We start from the raw sequence: 19248 nt of genomic DNA, 5'->3' as shown, positions 1-19248 counted from the left end.
TTCCTGTCCTTCCTGAATGTTACATACTCTTTGGAATTTCAGGTCTTTGCTTTGGTTTCCTTGTAACCATGTCATTGTAATGGCTATTTTATAGCCATTACAATGACATGGTTACAAGGAAACCCCGCCTTTGCCCTTGTCCGAAAGGCGAGAAGCGATGAAATCTCACCACCATGGCCCTCGGCGGTTCATTCGCCTTGGGCTTCCTTGAGAGGGCTCTGTGTGTCCTGTCCAGCTCCAGGGGTTGAGGAAATACCCCAGTCCCTATCAGCGTCTCCAGCATTTTGGACACACATGCTCCTGCATCCAACCTCTCCACACCTTTGGGGAGGCCCACAATTCTCAAGTTCTGTCTCCTAGACTTGTTTTCTAGGTCCTCCAGCCTCTCCTGCCACTTCTTGTGGAGGTCATCCTGCGCCTCCACCTTAAGGGCCAATACAGCCAACTCGTCCTCGTGGTCGGATAGCTTTTTCTCCATCTCCTTAATCGCTTTCCCTTGTGTTGCCTGAGTTGCGATCATTTGGTCTATTGATGCCTTGATCGGGGCCAGCATGTCCTTTTTTAAGATCAGCAAAGCAGCCCCCAAGGAACTCGTGTTGCTCCTGTGCCCATGGACCCTGATCTATACTGGCTGCCATGCCGTTCCTCGGCGCCTGCCCTGCATGCTTCTGTCTGCTGGGACCTAAACGCTTCACCCGGCCACTCCTGGTCCAGCTATCCATACAACAGAGAGGAAATCCCTTTGGCAGCATTTGCTTCACCAATCTGCCCCAAAAAGTCCGTGGAAACTCCTGAAAAAGGTCCGAGAGTCTGTTCCAGACAGGAGCTGCCGAATGCGCGACCTACTCCTCCATGACCGCCACCGGAAGTCTCAAAGGCCTTGGTGAGATATTTTCACAGTTGTTCCCTCTGCTGCTAGAATTCAGCTTTAATAAAGGCCCTCCAGTCAGCTTGAAGCCTTTCAACTCGCCCTTCCCCCGCCTGCATGCTGCAAGAGGCTTTTGTCTTTGCTGCAGCTCCAGCCAAATCTTTCACTGTTTCTGCCGGGTCTGGTAACCAAGAGACATACCATTCCTGGGGGAAAGTACTCCTCCAACATTCACCTACATCTTTTCATCAAAATTCCACCTAATGATTTAAAAAAAGAGCCCTTTTCAGTAACCTTGGGCAGGAGCTGCCTTGTGTGTGACCACTTGCTCCATGGTCCACACCGGAAGTGCCTCTTGTGCATTCTCAATCACAATTGCTCCACCATCAGTGGCACATGTCTTTATTTGTCTCGGAATTATCTGCCTACACTTCTTCACCGTTTCTATCTAGTGTTCCTCCTTTAAGATTGTTTTTATATAAAAAAAAAGACCTTTTGACCAAGGTCAGCTGGCCAAATATTTCCTTATGTGACTCAGTGTCACACTTTAAGCACCAATGGCACTGTATATTATAGAATTCTCACAGCTGAAGTCAGGTGCCGTCTTGCTGACCAACACAATGGACTGATTGCCATGAGCGTCTGGGACCATGTGGCAGTTTCCATTGCATAGAATCCCAACAGTGCAAAAGGAGGCCATTCAACCCATCGAGTCTGCACCGACCCTCCAAAGCGCACCCAACCAAGGCCCAATTCCTGTAATTCCCCCATCTAACTTGGTCACTTAAGGGCAATTTAGCATGATGAATCCACCTAACTGCACATCACCCGAGGTGAGAATAGAGTGCGGGTCCCTGAAGCTGTGAGGCAGCAGTGCTGCCAACGTGCTGCCCTATTGCAGACCTAGACACTAATTCAGTGCTCTGCAGCAGCTTTAGAAATGTATTATCTTGGGACCTCCTGGAACCTTGCTATCCCTGGGTTGAGAGCTGTTGCTTTAGGATAATGTAAGTATGCAAAATGGTAACCATTTGGTCAATAGGAGCAGTGTAGAAAAATAAAAGCAAAAAGAGTTTTGGGGATGTGTTCCATTTGGAAATGCTCAATCGTTTAGATGTTGACTGACTTTATGCAAATTTCCAATGTTTTATTTTTTAAATTAAAATTATAGGACTTGTATTTTTGTTCCTGCTTCATCCCAGGCACTTCATCTGGATCATTGTCACCACAGCTGAAGAAAGACCAACCATTGTTCACTTTGAGGCAAGTTGGAATAATCTGTGAACGCCTGATTAAAGAGCGAGAAGAAAAGATCCGTGAAGAGTACGAAGAAATACTGGATACAAAGCTGGCAGGTAAATTTGTGCCTTCAGGTGGGGGCTTAGCATTTTGTGTGGAATCTCATAAATGAGGTTGTGCAAGTACTGAATTAACCAATTAGTGGAATTTAGCAGTCCCATTGATTTCATTCATCTGCTGGGGGCAGGATTCAGAGTTGATGATGATGGTGATCTTTTTATCAGTGTCACAAGTAGGCTTACATTATCACTGCAATGAAGTTACTGTGAAAATCCCCTGATGGCGGAAGTGGGAAGAATTTGCCAAACAGTGTCAGTGCATGCTCATAATTTATGGATAAAACTGCCAGCTTCAATTTTTCTCATTCTGCTCAGAATGTTTTTTTAAAAAAAAATTATAAGCAAAGTAATTTATCACATGGCAATATTTTTATTCATACATGGAATGTGGGACTCACTGGCTAGACCAGCATTTATTTTCTGTCCCTAATTATCCTTATTTAGAGGGCATTTAATAGTGTCAATCACATTGCTGTATGTGACTCATGTAGGCGACTGTTGGATTGTATTTGCACTGCGTGTTTGCCACAGGGTGCCACTGTTTTGTCAGCTGTAAACATCAATGACATCTAATTTATTGTAATTCAACGGATATGCAGTCAATTTGTTCCAAATCTTGAGAGGAAGCTGAATTAGGTGACCTTGTTTCTGATGGTGGCTGAGGAGGTGGTGGAAGCAGGGACGATAGTGACGTTTAAGGAGCATCTTGACAAATACATGAATAGGATGGGAATAGAGGGATACGGACCCTGGAAGTGCAGAAGATTTTAGTTTAGATGGGCAGCATGGTCGGCACAGGCTTGGAGGGCCGAAGGGCCTGTTCCTGTGCTGTACTTTTCTTCTTTGGATCTGGAGTCACATGAGGGCCAAACCAGGTAAGGACAGCAAGTTTCCTTTCCTAAAAGACATTGGTGAACCAAAAACAGGTGGTTCACAATTGGCAATGGTTTCATGGTCATCTCTGATTCTTTTATTGAGTTCAAATTTCAACATCTGCTGTGGTGGGATTCGAACCCAGGTCCCCAGAGTATTACCCTGGGTCTTTTGGACCTAGTCCACTGACCATACCACTGCCTTCTCTAGTATCTAGTCTTTTATTGTAGCCTGGGTTAAAAGTATTTTAAAAAAAAAAAAATGGTTTTAATGATGTTGATGTGATCTGAATGTTTTTCAGAACAATACGATACTTTTGTGAAGTTCACGCACGACCAGATAATGCGACGATATGGAGAACAACCTGCGAGCTGTATGTATTTAGACCAGCTGTTTTTCAAATGTTCTAACCCTCAAACTGTATCTCCATTTTAGGCTTGTGTGTGCCACATCCTTGACTGAGAGGACAAGATCTTCCAGTCTCGAATCAGCAGCAGCTAGTTGCCTTGAATGTGGCCTGAGGTGACTCGCCTTCTAATTTGTTTTCTTTTCCCCAGAGGAAAAGTGCATGTCTCTGAAAAGCAAGGCTGAACCCACACTCTGCCACAACTGTAGCATCGCATGTTTTTGTTTGTAATATGCCTCATCAACAGAAACTGCTTTTGCAGATTGGAAAAAAAGGAAATCTGAGATTTTCAGTGTTCTCTGGTCACGTTCCGAGCAAATCCAATGCTGTTTTGATATTGTAGAAGTATAGATTATTCTGTACAGTAGATTGGAGCTTCTAGATTTGTGGAATCTGCTGCTTTACATTATAACAGGGCGCTGAGCAGCTTTTGAATGAGTTTCATCGACACTGTCTTTGTATGGTTAATTTATATTGCTGAATTCCTGTTGCATCGCTTAGCTTAATTTACCCAATGGGATGACAATGACACTGGAAATGAACCAACAGTGATTCAAGAAGGTTCAAAAATCATGATTGCAACTTGAACAAAACTCGTGTTGCCATTTGTACATGAATGCTGCACACCCAGCCAGAATAAAATGGGTTGTTAGAACATAGAACATTACAACACAGTACAGGCCCTCGGCCCTCTGTTGCGCCGTCCTGTGAAACCCTTCAAAAGTCCCTCTACACTATTCCCTTATCGTCCATATGCCTATCCAATGACCATTTGAATGCGTTTAGTGTTGGCAAGTCCACTACTGTTGCAAGCAGGGCATTCCACGCCCTTGCTACTCTGAGTAAAGAACCTACCTCTGACATCTGTCCTATATCTACTCCCCTCAATTTAAAGCTATGTCCCCTCGTGCTGGACATCACCATCCGAGGAAAAAGGCTCTCGATATCCACCCTATCTAATCCTCTGATCATCTTGTATGCCTCAATTAAGTCACCTCTTAACCTTCTCTCTAACGAAAACTGCCTCAAATCCTTCAGCCTTTCCTCATATGATCCTCCCTCCATACCAGGCAACATTCTTGTAAATCTCCTCTGTACCCTTTCCAATGCTTCCACATCCTTCCTATAATGTGGCGACCAGAACTGCACACAATACTCCAAATGCGGCCGCACCAGAGTTTTGTACAACTGCAACCTCGTGGCTCCGAAACTCAATTCCTCTACCAATAAAAGCTAACACACCGTACGCCTTCTTAACAACCCTCTCACCCTGGGCGGCAACTTTCAGGGATCTATGGACATGGACAACGAGACCTCTCTGCTCGTCCACCTTACCAAGAATCTTACCATTAGCCCAGTACTCTGTCTTCCTGTTATTCCTTCCAAAATGAGTGTCCTCACACTTTTCTGCATTAAACTCCATTTGCCACCTGTCAGCCCAGATCTGCAGCTTATCTATGTCCCTCTGTAACTTGTAACATCCTTCTGCACTGTCCACAACTCCACCGACTTTAGTGTCATCTGCAAATTTACTCACCCATCCTTCTACGCCCTCTTCCAGGTCATTTATAAAAAATGACAAACAGCAGCGGCTCCAAAACAGATCCTTGTGGCACACCACTAGTAACTGGACACAAGTCAGAGCATTTCTCATCAACCACCACCCTTTGTCTTCTATCAGCTAGCCAATTTCTGATCCAAACTGCTAAATCACCCTGAATCCCATTCCTCTGTATTTTCTGCAATAGCCTACCGTGGGGAACCTTATCAAACGCTTTACTGAAATCCATATACACCACATCAACTGCTTTACCCTCATCCACCTGTTTGGTCACCTTCTCGAAGAACTCAATGAGGTTTGAGAGGCACGACCTACCCTTCACAAAACCATGTTGACTATCTCTAATCAAATTATTCCTTTCCAGATGATTATACATCCTATCTCTTATAAACCTTTCCAAGACTTTTCCCACAACAGAAGTAAGGCTCACTGGTCTATAGTTACCGGGGTTATCTCTACTCCCCTTCTTGTACAAGGGGACAACATTTGCTATCCTCCAGTCCTCTGGCACTATTCCTGTAGACAAAGATGACTTAAAGATCAAAGGCTCTGCAATCTCCTCCCTAGCTTCCCAGAGAATCCTAGGATAAATCCCATCCGGCCCAGGGGACGTATCTATTTTCACACTTTCCAGAATCGCTAACACCTCCTCAAGCACTTCTAGTCTAGTAGCCTGTATCTCAGTATTCTCCTCGACAACTTTGTCTTTTTCCTGTGTGAATACAGACAAAAAATACTCATTTAGCACCTCTCCTATCTCCTTGGACTCCACGCACAACTTCCCACTATTGTCCTTGACTGGCCCTACTCTTACCTTAGTCATTCTTTTATTCCTGACATACCTATAGAAAGCTTTAGGGTTATCCTTGATCCTACCTGCCAAAGATTTATCATGTCCTCACTTGGCTCCTCTTAGCTCTCTAGAGCCTTCCTAGCGAACTTGTAACTCTCAAGCGACCCAACTGAACCATCACGTCTCATCTTCACATAAGCCTCCTTCCTCTTGACAAGTATTTCAACTGCTTTAGTAACCCATGGTTCCCTCGCTCGACCACTTCCTCCCTGCCTATCAAGGACACGCAGTAGCTGTTCCTTGAACATGCTCCACATTTCCATTGTGTCCATCCCCTGCAGTTTTCCTCTCCAGCCGATGCATCCTAAGTCTTCCCTCATCGCATCATAATTGCCTTTCCCCCAGCAATAACTCTTGCACTGCGGTGTATACCTATCCCTTTCCATCGCTAAAGTAAACGTAATCGAATTGTGGTCACTATCACCAAAATGCTCACCTACCTCCAAATCTAACACCTGTCCTGTTCATTACCCAGTACCAAATCCAATACGGCCTCACCACCTCTTGTTGGTCTTTCTACGAAACCCTCCCTCCTGCACCATCCCTGCAGCCACGTGTTCAACTGTGCTCTCCCTATTCCTCGACTCGCTAGCACGTGACACAGGTAACAACCCAGAGATGATAACTCTGTTTGTCCTGGATCTAAGTTTCCACCCTAGCTCCCTGAATTCCTGCCTTGCATCCCTATCCCTTTTCCTACCTATGTTGTTGGTACCTATGTGGATCACGACTTGGGGCTACTCCCCCTCCCCCTTAAGGACATCGCGGGCCCTGGCTCATGTTGGATTGTATTTGCACTGTGCCTTTGCCACAGGGTGCCACTGTTTTGTCAGCTGTAAACATCAATGACATCTAATTTATTGTAATTCAAAGGATATGCAGTCAATTTGTTCCACATCTTGAGAGGAAACTGAATTACGGTGAGCTTGTTTCTGACAGTGGCTGAAATATTGCCATTTCTAATTTAAGTCCGGAGGAAGAGTCAGTTCCTTGTCTGTTCAGTGTATTATTCAATGATAGTTGGAGAGTTAAGCTCGAAGTACTTGCAATTCGTGTGCAAAAAAAGGCAAACTTTTGTCTTTGCTGCAAAATGGAAAGGTATATTAATTTCAAACTCTTGTATGACTCCAGCCTGATAACACTTATTTTCTCTTCTAATTTACAGATGTGTCTTGAATTGTCCCATGTTTCTGCGGAGTGCCCTTTTTCCTTTTGAACACTGCAAGTTGGCTGTTTCTCTGAGACTTGTAGCAGTGCCATATTAACCACCTGTGAGCACAGGGTGTTTCCAGCTTGTCAGTGGCAACCACTTTTCTGCAGCATATGTTATTGGAGTGCTCCCTGATGTGTCATCACCTAATTGGACCTTTGCTACCTGTACTTGTAATATACCAGTGGCTCCCTGTTAAAATTTTGCTGTATTGTTAAAAATCTGAAGAGCTTTGACCTTTAATTTTAATGACTTTAAAAGGAGCAGTGCTGGTATTCCAGAATTTGCCCTTCGCATATAATTTCAGCATTGTATCTTAAGTGTCAGACTTTTAGAAGAAAAATCAGTCCAGTATGGTTTTGGTAATGAGCCTTTTTTTGTTGCAAACTTTGGCTTCAGGCTACAAAAGGCAGAAGAGGGGAAACCATCAATCTACTTTTTTATTGCTATTACCTATGTAAGTGTTCTTAAATTTTTTCAAGGTGGATTTGTGGAGGCTGGAGGCTTTCTGTTGCCTGGTTTTAGAACCAATTCATACTGACAATACTGACGTTCACTATCCAATCTGCAGGTGAACAAGGTGAAATGTGGCTTCCTTGTTTTAATGTGATTTAGTATTTTCATTTAAACTAATTTAGTGAAGCATAATTCAATCTAGTCATAAATGTTCTGAAGAATCCCAACCATTGAATGAGTTGCAACAGCTTAATAGGTTTTTCTGACAGCCAATAAGGGAGTGCCTGCAGTTTGACCTTGTTTCTAATTTGGATATTTACGTATGTTAATAGTAGAGAAAGCATTCAATCAGAATGTTGCTTCCAAAACCCATTTGGATACAGAATACAAATTTGACTTTTTTTTTAAAAACCTGAGATTGTTGATTTCCAATAAGCTTATTACTGTGATGATTCAGGTGAATTTTGCAAATCACTTGCAAAAAAAAAGCTAGGTTCAGTTAACCATTAAACTACAAATGTCCAAGAAAACTGGTAGCTGCTTTCTTGGAAGCATGTTCACTGTGAAGATGCAGTGACCAGTAGCAATGCATTCAGTGACTGCAGGCCTATGATTAAAATAGCTGGAGGGCAAAGGTTTGCAAAGGCTCATTGTGCACTACAACACTTCTGCAGGCAAAAAGTCAGTTTGAATGTTGAATTATGAGGTTAATTAGCCCTACCATAGGGTATGAGAAATTGCCTGCATGTAGCTGTGGTCTTGCCTGTTAAATGAAGGGCTCAGAAGGGAGTTTTTTTTCCTGAGGGGAGGGGGAAAAATGGGGAATTGGAAGGGGGTAACTGAAGCTTCATAGTAATTTTTTTTGAGGAATAGTAAATTTTATTTATTCTAGCAGTCTTTCAAAGTTTATTTCTGCATTTTGATGTACCTTTATTTTACTGTTCTTTGTAGTGTAATGGAATTTAGTTGACAATAAAAAAATTTACATTCAATTGTAAGGACTACTGTTTAAAATGGTATGAAGAGGGCAGCACGATGGTGCGGTGATGAGCATTACTGCCTCACGACGCTGAGGTCCCAAGGTTGAACCCAGCCCTGGGTCACTGACCGTGTGGAGTTTGCACATTCTCCCCATGTTTGCGTGGGTCTCACCCCCATAACCCAAGGACGTGTAGGGTAAGTGGATTGCCAACACTAAATTGCCCCAGAATTGGGTACTCTAAATTATTTTTTTTAAAAATGTTATGAAGAACTGGATTACAAAAAGCACCTCAAAGATTTAATCTCAAACAATTCAATGCTCATCTTTAATACCTTGTGATGAAACATATTTCTGACAAGTACTGACTTAGCTTCATGTATTACCATTTCAACATTTTCAGTATGCACATTTGGCATGTATCTTTGAATTCTACACTAGCTAATGCTAAAAGCTCTGCAAGCTATTTGTGAACACAATCCTGAGTTTCCGGAGTTACTTTCTTCTAATTATTCGCTTGGCTCCGTGCTAGCACACACTGCTGAGTCACAAGGTTGTGAATTCCAGTCCATAGGGGGAGTGCACAATCCTGGTTGGCAGTTCTGAGGGGGTGCTGTTTTGAATGTATTATTGATAATTGTAATTCAGATTGTTCATGAACCCAAAGTAAAATGTTACCTGATTAACCTGCATGCGTATGATTGTAATGTGATTTTGTTTTTAAAATGTATTTTATTCCAAACGTATATGAAAAGTTATAATGCATAAACAATTTTGGAAACAAACTTCCCAACACAACTATACAGTTTGTACAAATTTTTCCCTTGCTCTCTTTTTTTTCCCCCGTGACGAACAACTCCTCAAACACTGTCACTAACGTCCCCCACTTGCCCCAAAACCCTTTGCTGAACCGGTTGACTCATATTTGATCTTTTCCAGCTGAAGAAAGTCATAAATCACCCAGCCAGGCCCCTACTCCCAGTGGGGTTGCTGACCACCACGCTAATAAAATTTTCTGCCTGGGCAATTGAAGAAGCGAAGGCCACAACATCGGCCTCCATCAGCTCCATCTTCTCCGATATCTCAAATATCGCCACCAAAGGGTCCGGCTCAATCTCCTTTCCCACTATCCTTGCTAGTGCTGCGAACACTCCCGCCCTGAATCTCTCCAACTTTACACAGCCCCAGAACATGAGCGTGATTCACTGGTCCCTGTCCACACTTCTCATACTCATCTGCCACCCCCTGAAAGAACTCACTCATTCTTGCCTGCGTTATATGTATCCTGTGTATTGGCCTCGTACTTGCATATGAGGAGGTCACATTTACCCTTTTGTAGCATCTCACTCCATGCTCCCCAGCTCCCCTTCCCACTTCTGCTTAATTTTGACCATCCGCTCACCTCTGTTCACCCAGCCACCTGTATATGACTCCGATCCTACCCTCCCCTTCCACATCTGGAAGCAGCAGTCGCTGCAGTACCAGCAACCTGGGGAACTTTTTTCCAAACCTTCTGCGCGAAGTCCCTTACCTGTAGTTACCTAAACTCACTTCCCCTCTGGAGCAACACCCTCCTTCAATTTCATCTATACTGTGGAGATGCCAGCGTGGTGGGTGTCGCACGCAGTCTGGCACGCACACCAAAAAAGGGGAAGGAATGTTGGTTGTAAAGTCCCATGTCGCTGTTAAATACAGTCGTGAAAGTGCTGGCTAAGTTGGTGGCGGGAAGGATGAAGGTTGTCCCGGGGGAGGACCAAACAGGCTTCATAAAGGGCAGGCAGCTTTCTAGTAATACAAGGAGACTGTTGAATGTGATTACAAGGGCAGCATGGTGGCACAGTGGTTAGCACTGCTGCCTCATGGTGCCGAGGTCCCAGGTTCAATCCTGGCCTTGTAGAGTTTGCACAGTCTCCCCATGCTTGCGTGGGTTTCACTCCCACAACCCAAAGGTGTGCAGCGTAGGTGATTAGCCATGCTAAATTTCCCCTTAATTGGAAAATGCAGCATGTAAGACTGGCAAACCCTTCCAGATACAAATCCCTCAAAGTAACCAGTCCCACTTCCTCAGGTGCCATCTTCTCTTTCCCTGTGGTTTTCACAATGGCATTAACACAGACATCCCCTCTATCCTAAAATGCCGCCTCATCTGGTTCCAGATCTTCACCGTGGACTGCCGATGATCGTGCGCAATGCAGCCAAATTTTTTTACATGTCAACTTGCAGCTGGTATTAAAAGCCAGCTGCTGCACAGGCATTTGCGCGATCAGGAGCGCCACAAAGGATGGCTCCGCGACCCACACGACACTCGTCTGCGATCCACCTGCGGGTCGCGCCCCTGAGTTTGAGAACACTGCTCTAGGACACAATTAAAATCTCCTCAATCAACTGGTGCGTGGCCAAGTCCGGGGTTGTTGCCAGCAACCCCCTCATAAAACCTACATCAACCCAATTTGGTGCATACACATTCACCAACACCACCGGCGTCCCTTCTAATACTTCACTCGCAATTACATATCTCTCACCCAGGTCCCTCACTACTTTCATGTTCAAAAACCCCGTTTTCTTACTCTGCAAAATTGCCACCCCGTGACTGTATCACACACACTGGAAAACCTGATCCACCCACTCCTTCCTTAGCCTAACCTGGTTCTTCACAGAGGTACATCTACAGAAAGAACACCTCTGCTTTCGAGCTCCTACGTTGCGCAAAGACCTTTTGACCGGTCCATTGAGGCCTTGCACGTTCCACGTTATCAGTCTTACTGGGGGCTTATGCCTCCATTCTCCTCTGCTGTCTGCCATCCTCTCCTTTTGGCTCTACCCCTGTTAATTTCAACCTATACCTGGCTCATCCAAGATGGCCCCTTTCTCTGCCCGTGACCATGTTTCTTGTCCAACCTCGTCGTGTCAACCCCCCCCCACCATGGCCACCTCTCTGCCTTCTCCCCCACCTCACTTCCGTTCACCAGCATTACCTGCCAGTGTGGCAACTCCTGCCCAAAGGCTTCTCCCACAGACTCCTCACCTCTATTCTGAAGAAGGCTCCTGCTAATCTCCCCCCTCTCACATCCAAGCAAAGACTCATCTCGAACCACAGATCACCTTCCCCAAGAACAAGCAAAAAGAAAAAAAAACAGCCCCAGGCAGCAGGAGGGGGGATGGGGGCAGCCGTCCCCTTACAAACATTGCCAATCCAACAGTTCATTTTAAAAAAAAAAAACCCCCAACCCCACTGTACCCATATTCCAATTACTTCAAAGTGCCAGCACCTCAGTCTCCCAGAATTATTCAGTGCAGTTCTCCGTTATGCTCCTTGATGGTCATTGGCTGCTTCTGGGATCTCAAAATAGTATTCCCATCCTTCATACATCACCCAGAGCTTCTTTGGAGTCGAGTACCCCAAACATGATCTGCCGTCGATATAGAACCGCCTTGGGTTTGTTGAACCTCACATGCTGTTTTGCCAGCTCCGCTCCAATGTCCTGGTATATTTGTACCTTGTTCCCTTCCCATTTACAGTGTACTTCTCTTTTCATGAACTTCTGGAGCCTCACAATCACCCCCTGTATAACTACCACTGAGCTTCAGGGGTGCTGTAGACACTGCAGCACTTTAGAATTTGGCAGATTATTGCTCCAATCTGGTTGGCACTTGAATTCAGGCTCTTGTTATGCCTTTGTTACCACTGAGCCAATCTAATACTTATTAGTCAGGACTAGAAATTCATGATTCTGTTGGCAGTGCTTTAGCCAAAACCTGCTGCCAAGAAGATGGAGCAAGCAGACCTGATCAATGATTTCAAAAGGGAATTGGGTGAAGCAAATTAACTTGCAAGATTATAGGAATTGAGTGGGTGAGTGGTGCTTTGATTTTCAGCAGACTGGCATGGACTCAAGTGGGCTATATGGCTTCCTTCTGTACTCTAGTCACTCTGACTCTAGCTGCCAGTGATGAATTCAAGTTGGCTTTACTGCTTTTTAGGCCTAGGTTGTGTAACTTAAGACTCTAGTTCATTACATACAAACTAATGCACAGTCCTCTAATCTGCGAGTCAGTACTGTTCTTACAATGTGATTATAAGCGTTTGGTATAATGTGAGCTCTTCAAAACTTTGTGTGGCATGGTGGATGGTGATGACATCAATCCCTTGCCAATGTACTGTGGCAAGTAAGTTGGTTATCTTCAACCTTTTGTGTACCCAATTATTTATTTTTCCAATTTAGGGGCAATTTAGCATGACCAATCCACCTAGCCTGCACATCTTTTGGTTGTGGGGGTGAGACCCACGCAAACATGCAAAGAATGTGCAAACTCTACATGGATAGTGACCCGGGGCTGGGATCGAACCTGGCACCTCAGTGCTGTGAGGCAGCAGCGCTGACCACTGTGCCACCCTCAGTTATCTTCAGTATTGTCCAGGGTTGTAAATCTAGCAAACTAAATGGAGAATTTCACAACTGTACAACACCGAAAAGGCCACTGGACCATCGTACTCTTTGAAAGAGCTATCTAATTATCCTCGCTCCCCTGGCCTTCCATCAAATTCCCTTTTGACTGTCCCCATTGAATTTGTTCCACCCGTTACTCATTATGGTTTTAAAAAAAGTTTCTTATCTTCTAGCTTTTTACAAATGACCTTTGGCCTCTGACCTCTGGCGTTAACCTTCCTGTCAGTGGAAAGTTTCCCTATGTAACTCCATCAACCATCTCCCATAGTCTTCCTCGACTTGAAGGAGAACAATCCCTGCTCCTCTAACATCTAGATTCCCAAAATGTACAGGGATATGGGGAACAGGTAGAGAGGTGGATTTGAGACCAGGAAGAGATCAGCCATGATCTGATTCTCAAGGTGTTGCCATGAGAAAGCAACAGGGAGCTAAGTACTGGCTTCCCAAACTCCTGGGTAATTTAAAAATAAGGTACAAGGGTTGAACGTATTCCTTGGGTGCGATTCTCCCAAAAAATGTCGTTGTAACTTGTGGTGGGATTTTCAGAGTTTCCCGCCGCCTCTGCCGGTGAGTTCCCCACTGCTATTCAATGACACTTAGTCACTTTTTTGGGCCCTGGAGAGTTTCTCATCAGTTTAGCTCACTCTTAGAATTTTTTTTAGCACTGGGGAGCTGAACTCCGATCGGGCCATCATTTGGTGCCCAGATCTCTAAGTGAAATGAAATGAAAATGAAATGAAAATCGCTTATTGTCACGAGTAGGCTTCAATGAAGTTACTGTGAAAAGCCCCTAGTCGCCACATTCCGGCGCCTGTCCGGGGAGGTTGGTACGGGAATCGAACCGTGCTGCTGGCCTGCTTGGTCTGCTTTAAAAGCCAGCGATTTAGCCGAGTGAGCTAAACCAGCCCCTGAGCTTGTGGGTCCCCCATCCATGGCAATGTCAGCCCCCCCCCACACACATGGACACTACCCCCACAACCCACCCAAGTGAGGACACCCCAATATGGGGTCCCTGGCCATGTCCCTTTACAGCACCCCCTCCCTTTCAGGACCCCCCACCTGTTGCACCCTCAAACTCCCGGATGCCCCTATTACCTGCCCTGCACGCCTCCCCCCTTCAAACCTTGTATGATGGAAAATAGATTCGAATAGTGGAAGAAGAGACACTACTCTTCTTGGCTACAGTGTTTTAAAAATTCACCAAGTCAACAATTTATGGTGAGTGAAGGGAGTTACTGAAAAACATCTAGATTCGAGTCAGGTCCAGGTCCCAATGAAGTGATGGGAGTAAAAGAGACATCATATTGAATGCTATATGGAAGCTATTATCACAACCTTCTCAGAGTTTCACCAATTCTGAGTATTGGAAAAATTAGGCTGATGAATGCAAACAGATTTTTAACAGCTGGTAGATCGAATTGGGGCAAGACCTACTCAGTTAATGGTAGGGAGTTGGGGAGAGTTATAGAACAGAGATCTAGGGGCACCGGTTCATAGCTCATTGAAAGTGGAGTCAAAGGTGCATAGGGTGGTGAAGAAGGCATTCAGCATGCTAGATTTCATTGGTCAGAACAATGAATACAGGAGTTGGGACGTCTTGCTGAAGTTGTTCAAGACATTAGTACGGCTGCACTTGGAATACTGTGTACTGTTCTGGTCAGTCTATTGTAGAAAGGATATTATTAAATTATAAAGAATGCATAAAAGATTTAGTCGCCGGGCAGTACGGTGGCGCAGTGGGTTAGCCCTGCTGCATCACGGTGCCGAGGTCCCAGGTTCGATTCCGGTTCTGGGTCACTGTCTGTGTGGAGTTTGCACATTCTCCCCGTGTTTCCGTGGGTTTCGCCCCCCACAACCCAAAGATGTGCAGGGTAGGTGGATTGGCCGCGCTAAATTGCCCCTTTATATGGAATAAATGCATTGGGTACTCTAAATGTATAAAAAATAAATAAAAGATTTACTAGGATGTTATAGGACTTGATGGTTTGAGTTATAAGGAGAGGCTGGATAGACAGGGACCTTTTTCCCTGGCGCCTACGAGGCTTGGGGGTGATCTTATAGAGGTCGATAAAATAGTAATCTTTATTGTCACAAGTAGGTGTACATTAACACTACAATGAAGTTACTGTGAAAAGCCCCTAGTTGCCACACTCTGGCACCTGTTCAGGTACACTGGGAGAATTCAGAATGTTCAATTCACTTAACAGCATGTCTTTCTGGACTTGTGGGAGGAAACTGGAGCACCCGGAGGAAACCCATGCAGAGCCGGAGAACGTGCAGACTCCACGCAGTGACCCAAGCCAGGAATCAAACCTGGGACCCTGGTGCTGTGAAGTGAACAGTGCTAACCACAGTGCTACTGTGCTGCCTATGGGCATAGATAAGGTAGATAGTCAACATCTTTTCCCAAAGGTAGGGGAGTCTAAAATTGGAGGGCATAGGTTTAAGGTAAGAGGGGAGAGATACAAAAGAGGCCAGAGGGACAATTTTTTCATACTGAGGGTGGTGAGTGTCTGGAATGAGCTGCCAGAGGCGTAGTAGAGGCGGGTACAATTTTGCCTTTTAAAAAAACATTTGGACAATTATATGGGAAAGCTGGGTATAGAGGTTTACGGGCCAAATGCGGACAAGTAAGACTAGCTTAGTGGTAAAAACTGGGCGGCAGAGACTAGTTGGGCCGAAGGGCCCGTTTTCATGCTGTAAATCTTTATGATAAAAAAACCCACAGGAAATGCTGGAAATACTTGGAACATTTGTAGGGAAAGAATTAGCTTTCAAGCCATTGCAACATAAACAACTTGCTAAAATTCCTAGCAGCATCAGTAAATCTGGTTGCTGATTATTAATAAGTTGTAAGCTGACATTTTTGGGAGGCTCAACGAAAGGCATAGGATTTGAACAAAAAACATTCCTAATTTTTAGAATCACCCTCCACTAAAAGGAAGGCGTTTTGACTCTTTGAAAGAACTATCCAATTAGTCACGCTCTTCATTACTAATCAACCTCTTCCCACCACCCTTTCGGTTTGCATTCTGGTCTATAAGTTTTATTACACTGATTTGCCGTTATGAATTTTCATCGCAGGAAAGAAGGCTGCTGAAAACTGTTCATAAGGTTTCTCTTCTATTGCCTAGTTTTGAACTTTGATATGTTTTTATTGTTTTCCCATTTTGATTCATACATTCCTTTCCATATATAATTAATAGGTGGTTAGTGAATAAGTGGCTGTTCAATGAATTGGAAATCGCTTATTGTCACAAGTTGCTTCAAATGAAGTTACTGTGAAAAGCCACATTCCGGCATCTGTTCGGGGAGGCTGGTACAGGAATTGAACCGTGCTGCTGGCCTGCCTTCAAAGCCAGCAATTTAGCCCTGTGCTAAACCAGCCCCATACAATACAAGATTGCAATACAAGATCTGAGCAAAATTTGAACAGATGAAGTGCAAGTGTGACACAGTGGAATGTACAAAATGCATGACTGTAATATATAAGCCTTCGTTCTGACAGTTTGTTCATTGCAATTGTTGTATGATATCTATTATTCCAAGTAGCATCATCCACAATGGTTTTATACTGAGACGGAAGGGAACTCGATGATCTGGAAACATTAGTAAAGAGATCAGGACTCTGGTATTATTGGGAATGTGGATTAAGGAACTGGTATTTTTGGGAATGTGGTTTAAGGACCAGTAAGTGTTTGTGTGCCTAAGGGAACTGTAGAGAGGAGCAGCTGGAGAGTGTCTCAGTCTGAAAGACCTACTCCTTTGGGCAGCCTCGGTTCTAGCTTCCTGGGGAGAAGGAGAAGGTCCAGAAATGCCTTTGGGCTATATGGGACCAGTCACTTTCTAACCACGTTTTCACATTTGTGCTGCCTCTTTTTATTACTTTCTGTCATTAGCTGGTTCATCTTTAGTATGTTCATGAAGTAACTTGTTAAAATGCATTCATGTAGTTACCAATGCTTAAAAAGAAAAAAATGCACTCAGAAAAAATGTAGCTACAACTTTTTATTCCATAATTATTGTTTTACCTTTTATAAGTAACAAATCAGATTATATTAATTTAAGATGTTCATACTGGAACAGGGATAGTTGTTTCCAATAAATGTGTGGGGAAAACCCAAATCTTCCCAGGATTTGAGGAGAATGTCCTTCGGCTTGAACCAGAAACTTGGACATGCAAGCCGGGAAATTCTGCAAACTTCATATGCTCATAAGTGCAAGTTGGTTTCCCGTAACGGCCTCCCCGAACAGGTGCTGGAATGTGGCGATTAGAGGCTTTTCACAGTAACTTCATTGAAGCCTACTCGTGACAATAAGCGATTTTCATTTCATCAACTGGGCACAAAAGACAATTTACTGGTTCAATTGTGCTTTTCACTGGTTGGCCAGTCAAAATTCTTGACAGACCAATGGACAGAACTGTTGTATTTGAACTAAATAAGCCAATGTGTGTGTCATTGCAGGAATCATCTTGGGGTCTTACTGACAGTTGTAACTGAGGTTAAGTATCAAGTCAGGCCTGAGAGAGGGAATAGATAATTCTGATGCCAACACCTTCAAACTTGGGCTCAGTATCAGGTTCAGGAAAGAACTGGGATTCCTCAAGGCACATGGAGTCCTGTGACCTTCCCCTCCTTCAAACATTTCTCACAGATTCTTGTGCCGACTATGCAGCTTTGGCTGAAGTCAATCTCATGACTGCAGCCATTCTGAAACTGACTTACCAAACCGCAAAGAAAACCCTAAAAAGTGCACCAGCAGATAAATGCTAATCAGATACTTAACCTTAATGGAGGTGAGGATCCTATTACAGGTTGCAGTGTATTGACTACTCCTGCATCAGTCCAAGTCTAAATAAATCCATTGTTGCCACACACAAATATCCCAGAAGGGCTGTGAAACTGACACCGGACCCAAATAAATACCCCTGGTGCAGGGGTACTCCTTCGCCAAGTCTCAACTTTGGGCTGTTTTCTTAAGTCCCAGTGTTCTCTCTCGGTGGGTTCTCCTGCCTTGAACGGTTATCGTAATCCTTCTTGTATTCTTTTTTTCCCAACCACTGGAATTCAACGTTATCAGTCATATTGTGCTGTTAATAGATTTATTTCCTGTGCCCATCCTGCTGAATTCCCTGTAGTTGGTGTCACTCATCTCTTGTCCTATTCTACACAATATGCATGTTGGGTCCACCTCTCGGTGAGGAAAGCTCTGGCTCAAAATGCAATGAGTTCTGTTGCGATGTTATTTTACGGTGCAATACTCCGTGTAATACCACATCTTGCAGTTTGTTTCCAGTAACCTCATTCTCCTTCACAATTGTGATCAGCAGTCTCTTGTAATGAGATTAATTCTTTACTGGATATCACAAAGGGTGCACCTAGTTCTGGAGCACAAGTCTTCAATATTACAGCCGGAATGGTGTTGGGGCCTTTGCCGTATCCAGTGCCTTCAGCTGTTTATTCATCAATTGGAGTGAATTGAATTGACTGAAGACTGGCATGTGAATTTGGGAACCTTAGGAGATCCATTTGGCATTTCTGGCTGAAGATTATTCTGAATGCTTTGTCTTTGGCACTGATGTGCAGGGCTCCCCCCCCCCCCCCCCCAAATCACTGAGGATGGAGATATTTGTGGAGCCTCCTCCCCGTTAGTTTAATTGTCCACCACCAATCACAACTGGATGTGGCAGGACTGCAGAGCTTGGATCTGATCCGTTGGTTGTGAATTGCTTAGCTCTATCAGTTGCAGCTTCTGCTTTTTGATTTGCAAGTAGTCCCATTCTGTAGCTTCACCAGGTTGATGTATCATTTTTAGGTATACCTGGTGCTGCATCTGGGCTGCCCTCCTGCACTTTTCATTGAACCAGGGTCGATTCCCCAGCTTGATGGTAATGGTAGAATGGGGGAAATGGCAGGTGGGGTTACAGACTGGTTGTATATAATTCTGCTTCTGCCGTCCACAAGACTTTAAAAAAAAAATTTAGTGTACCCAATTATTTTTTTTCCAATTGAGGGGCAATTTAGCGTCACCAATCCACCTAACCTGCACATCTTTGGGTTGTGGGGGTGAAACCCCCGCATACACGGGGAGGAAGGGCAAACTACACACAGTCACCGAAGGCTGGAATTGAACCCGGGTCCCTGCGTTCCTCGGCAGCTGTGCTAATCACTGCGCTACCGTGCCGCCCATAGGACATGACTAGAGCCTTCATTGTGGGATTGCTTAGCTCTGCC

At 44.4% G+C, this 19248-nt stretch overlaps 1 protein-coding gene across 1 annotated transcript in view; it reads left to right on the top strand.

Moving 5' to 3' along the window:
• Positions 1-8577, top strand: part of akirin2 (akirin 2) — a 30464-nt gene extending 21887 nt beyond the window's left edge. Inside the window, exons 3-5 of the mRNA XM_038799334.1 lie at positions 2071-2223; positions 3401-3472; positions 7085-8577. Of these exons, the coding sequence (XP_038655262.1) occupies positions 2071-2223; positions 3401-3472; positions 7085-7095 (236 nt within the window). The 3' untranslated portion in view covers positions 7096-8577. The remainder of the gene's footprint in view (positions 1-2070; positions 2224-3400; positions 3473-7084) is intronic.
• The last annotated feature ends 10671 nt before the right edge of the window (positions 8578-19248 follow it).

Source organism: Scyliorhinus canicula, chromosome 6 (assembly GCF_902713615.1).
Source record: "Scyliorhinus canicula chromosome 6, sScyCan1.1, whole genome shotgun sequence".
Lineage (NCBI taxonomy): Eukaryota > Metazoa > Chordata > Chondrichthyes > Carcharhiniformes > Scyliorhinidae > Scyliorhinus > Scyliorhinus canicula.
This window is presented reverse-complemented; position numbering and strand designations above follow the sequence as displayed.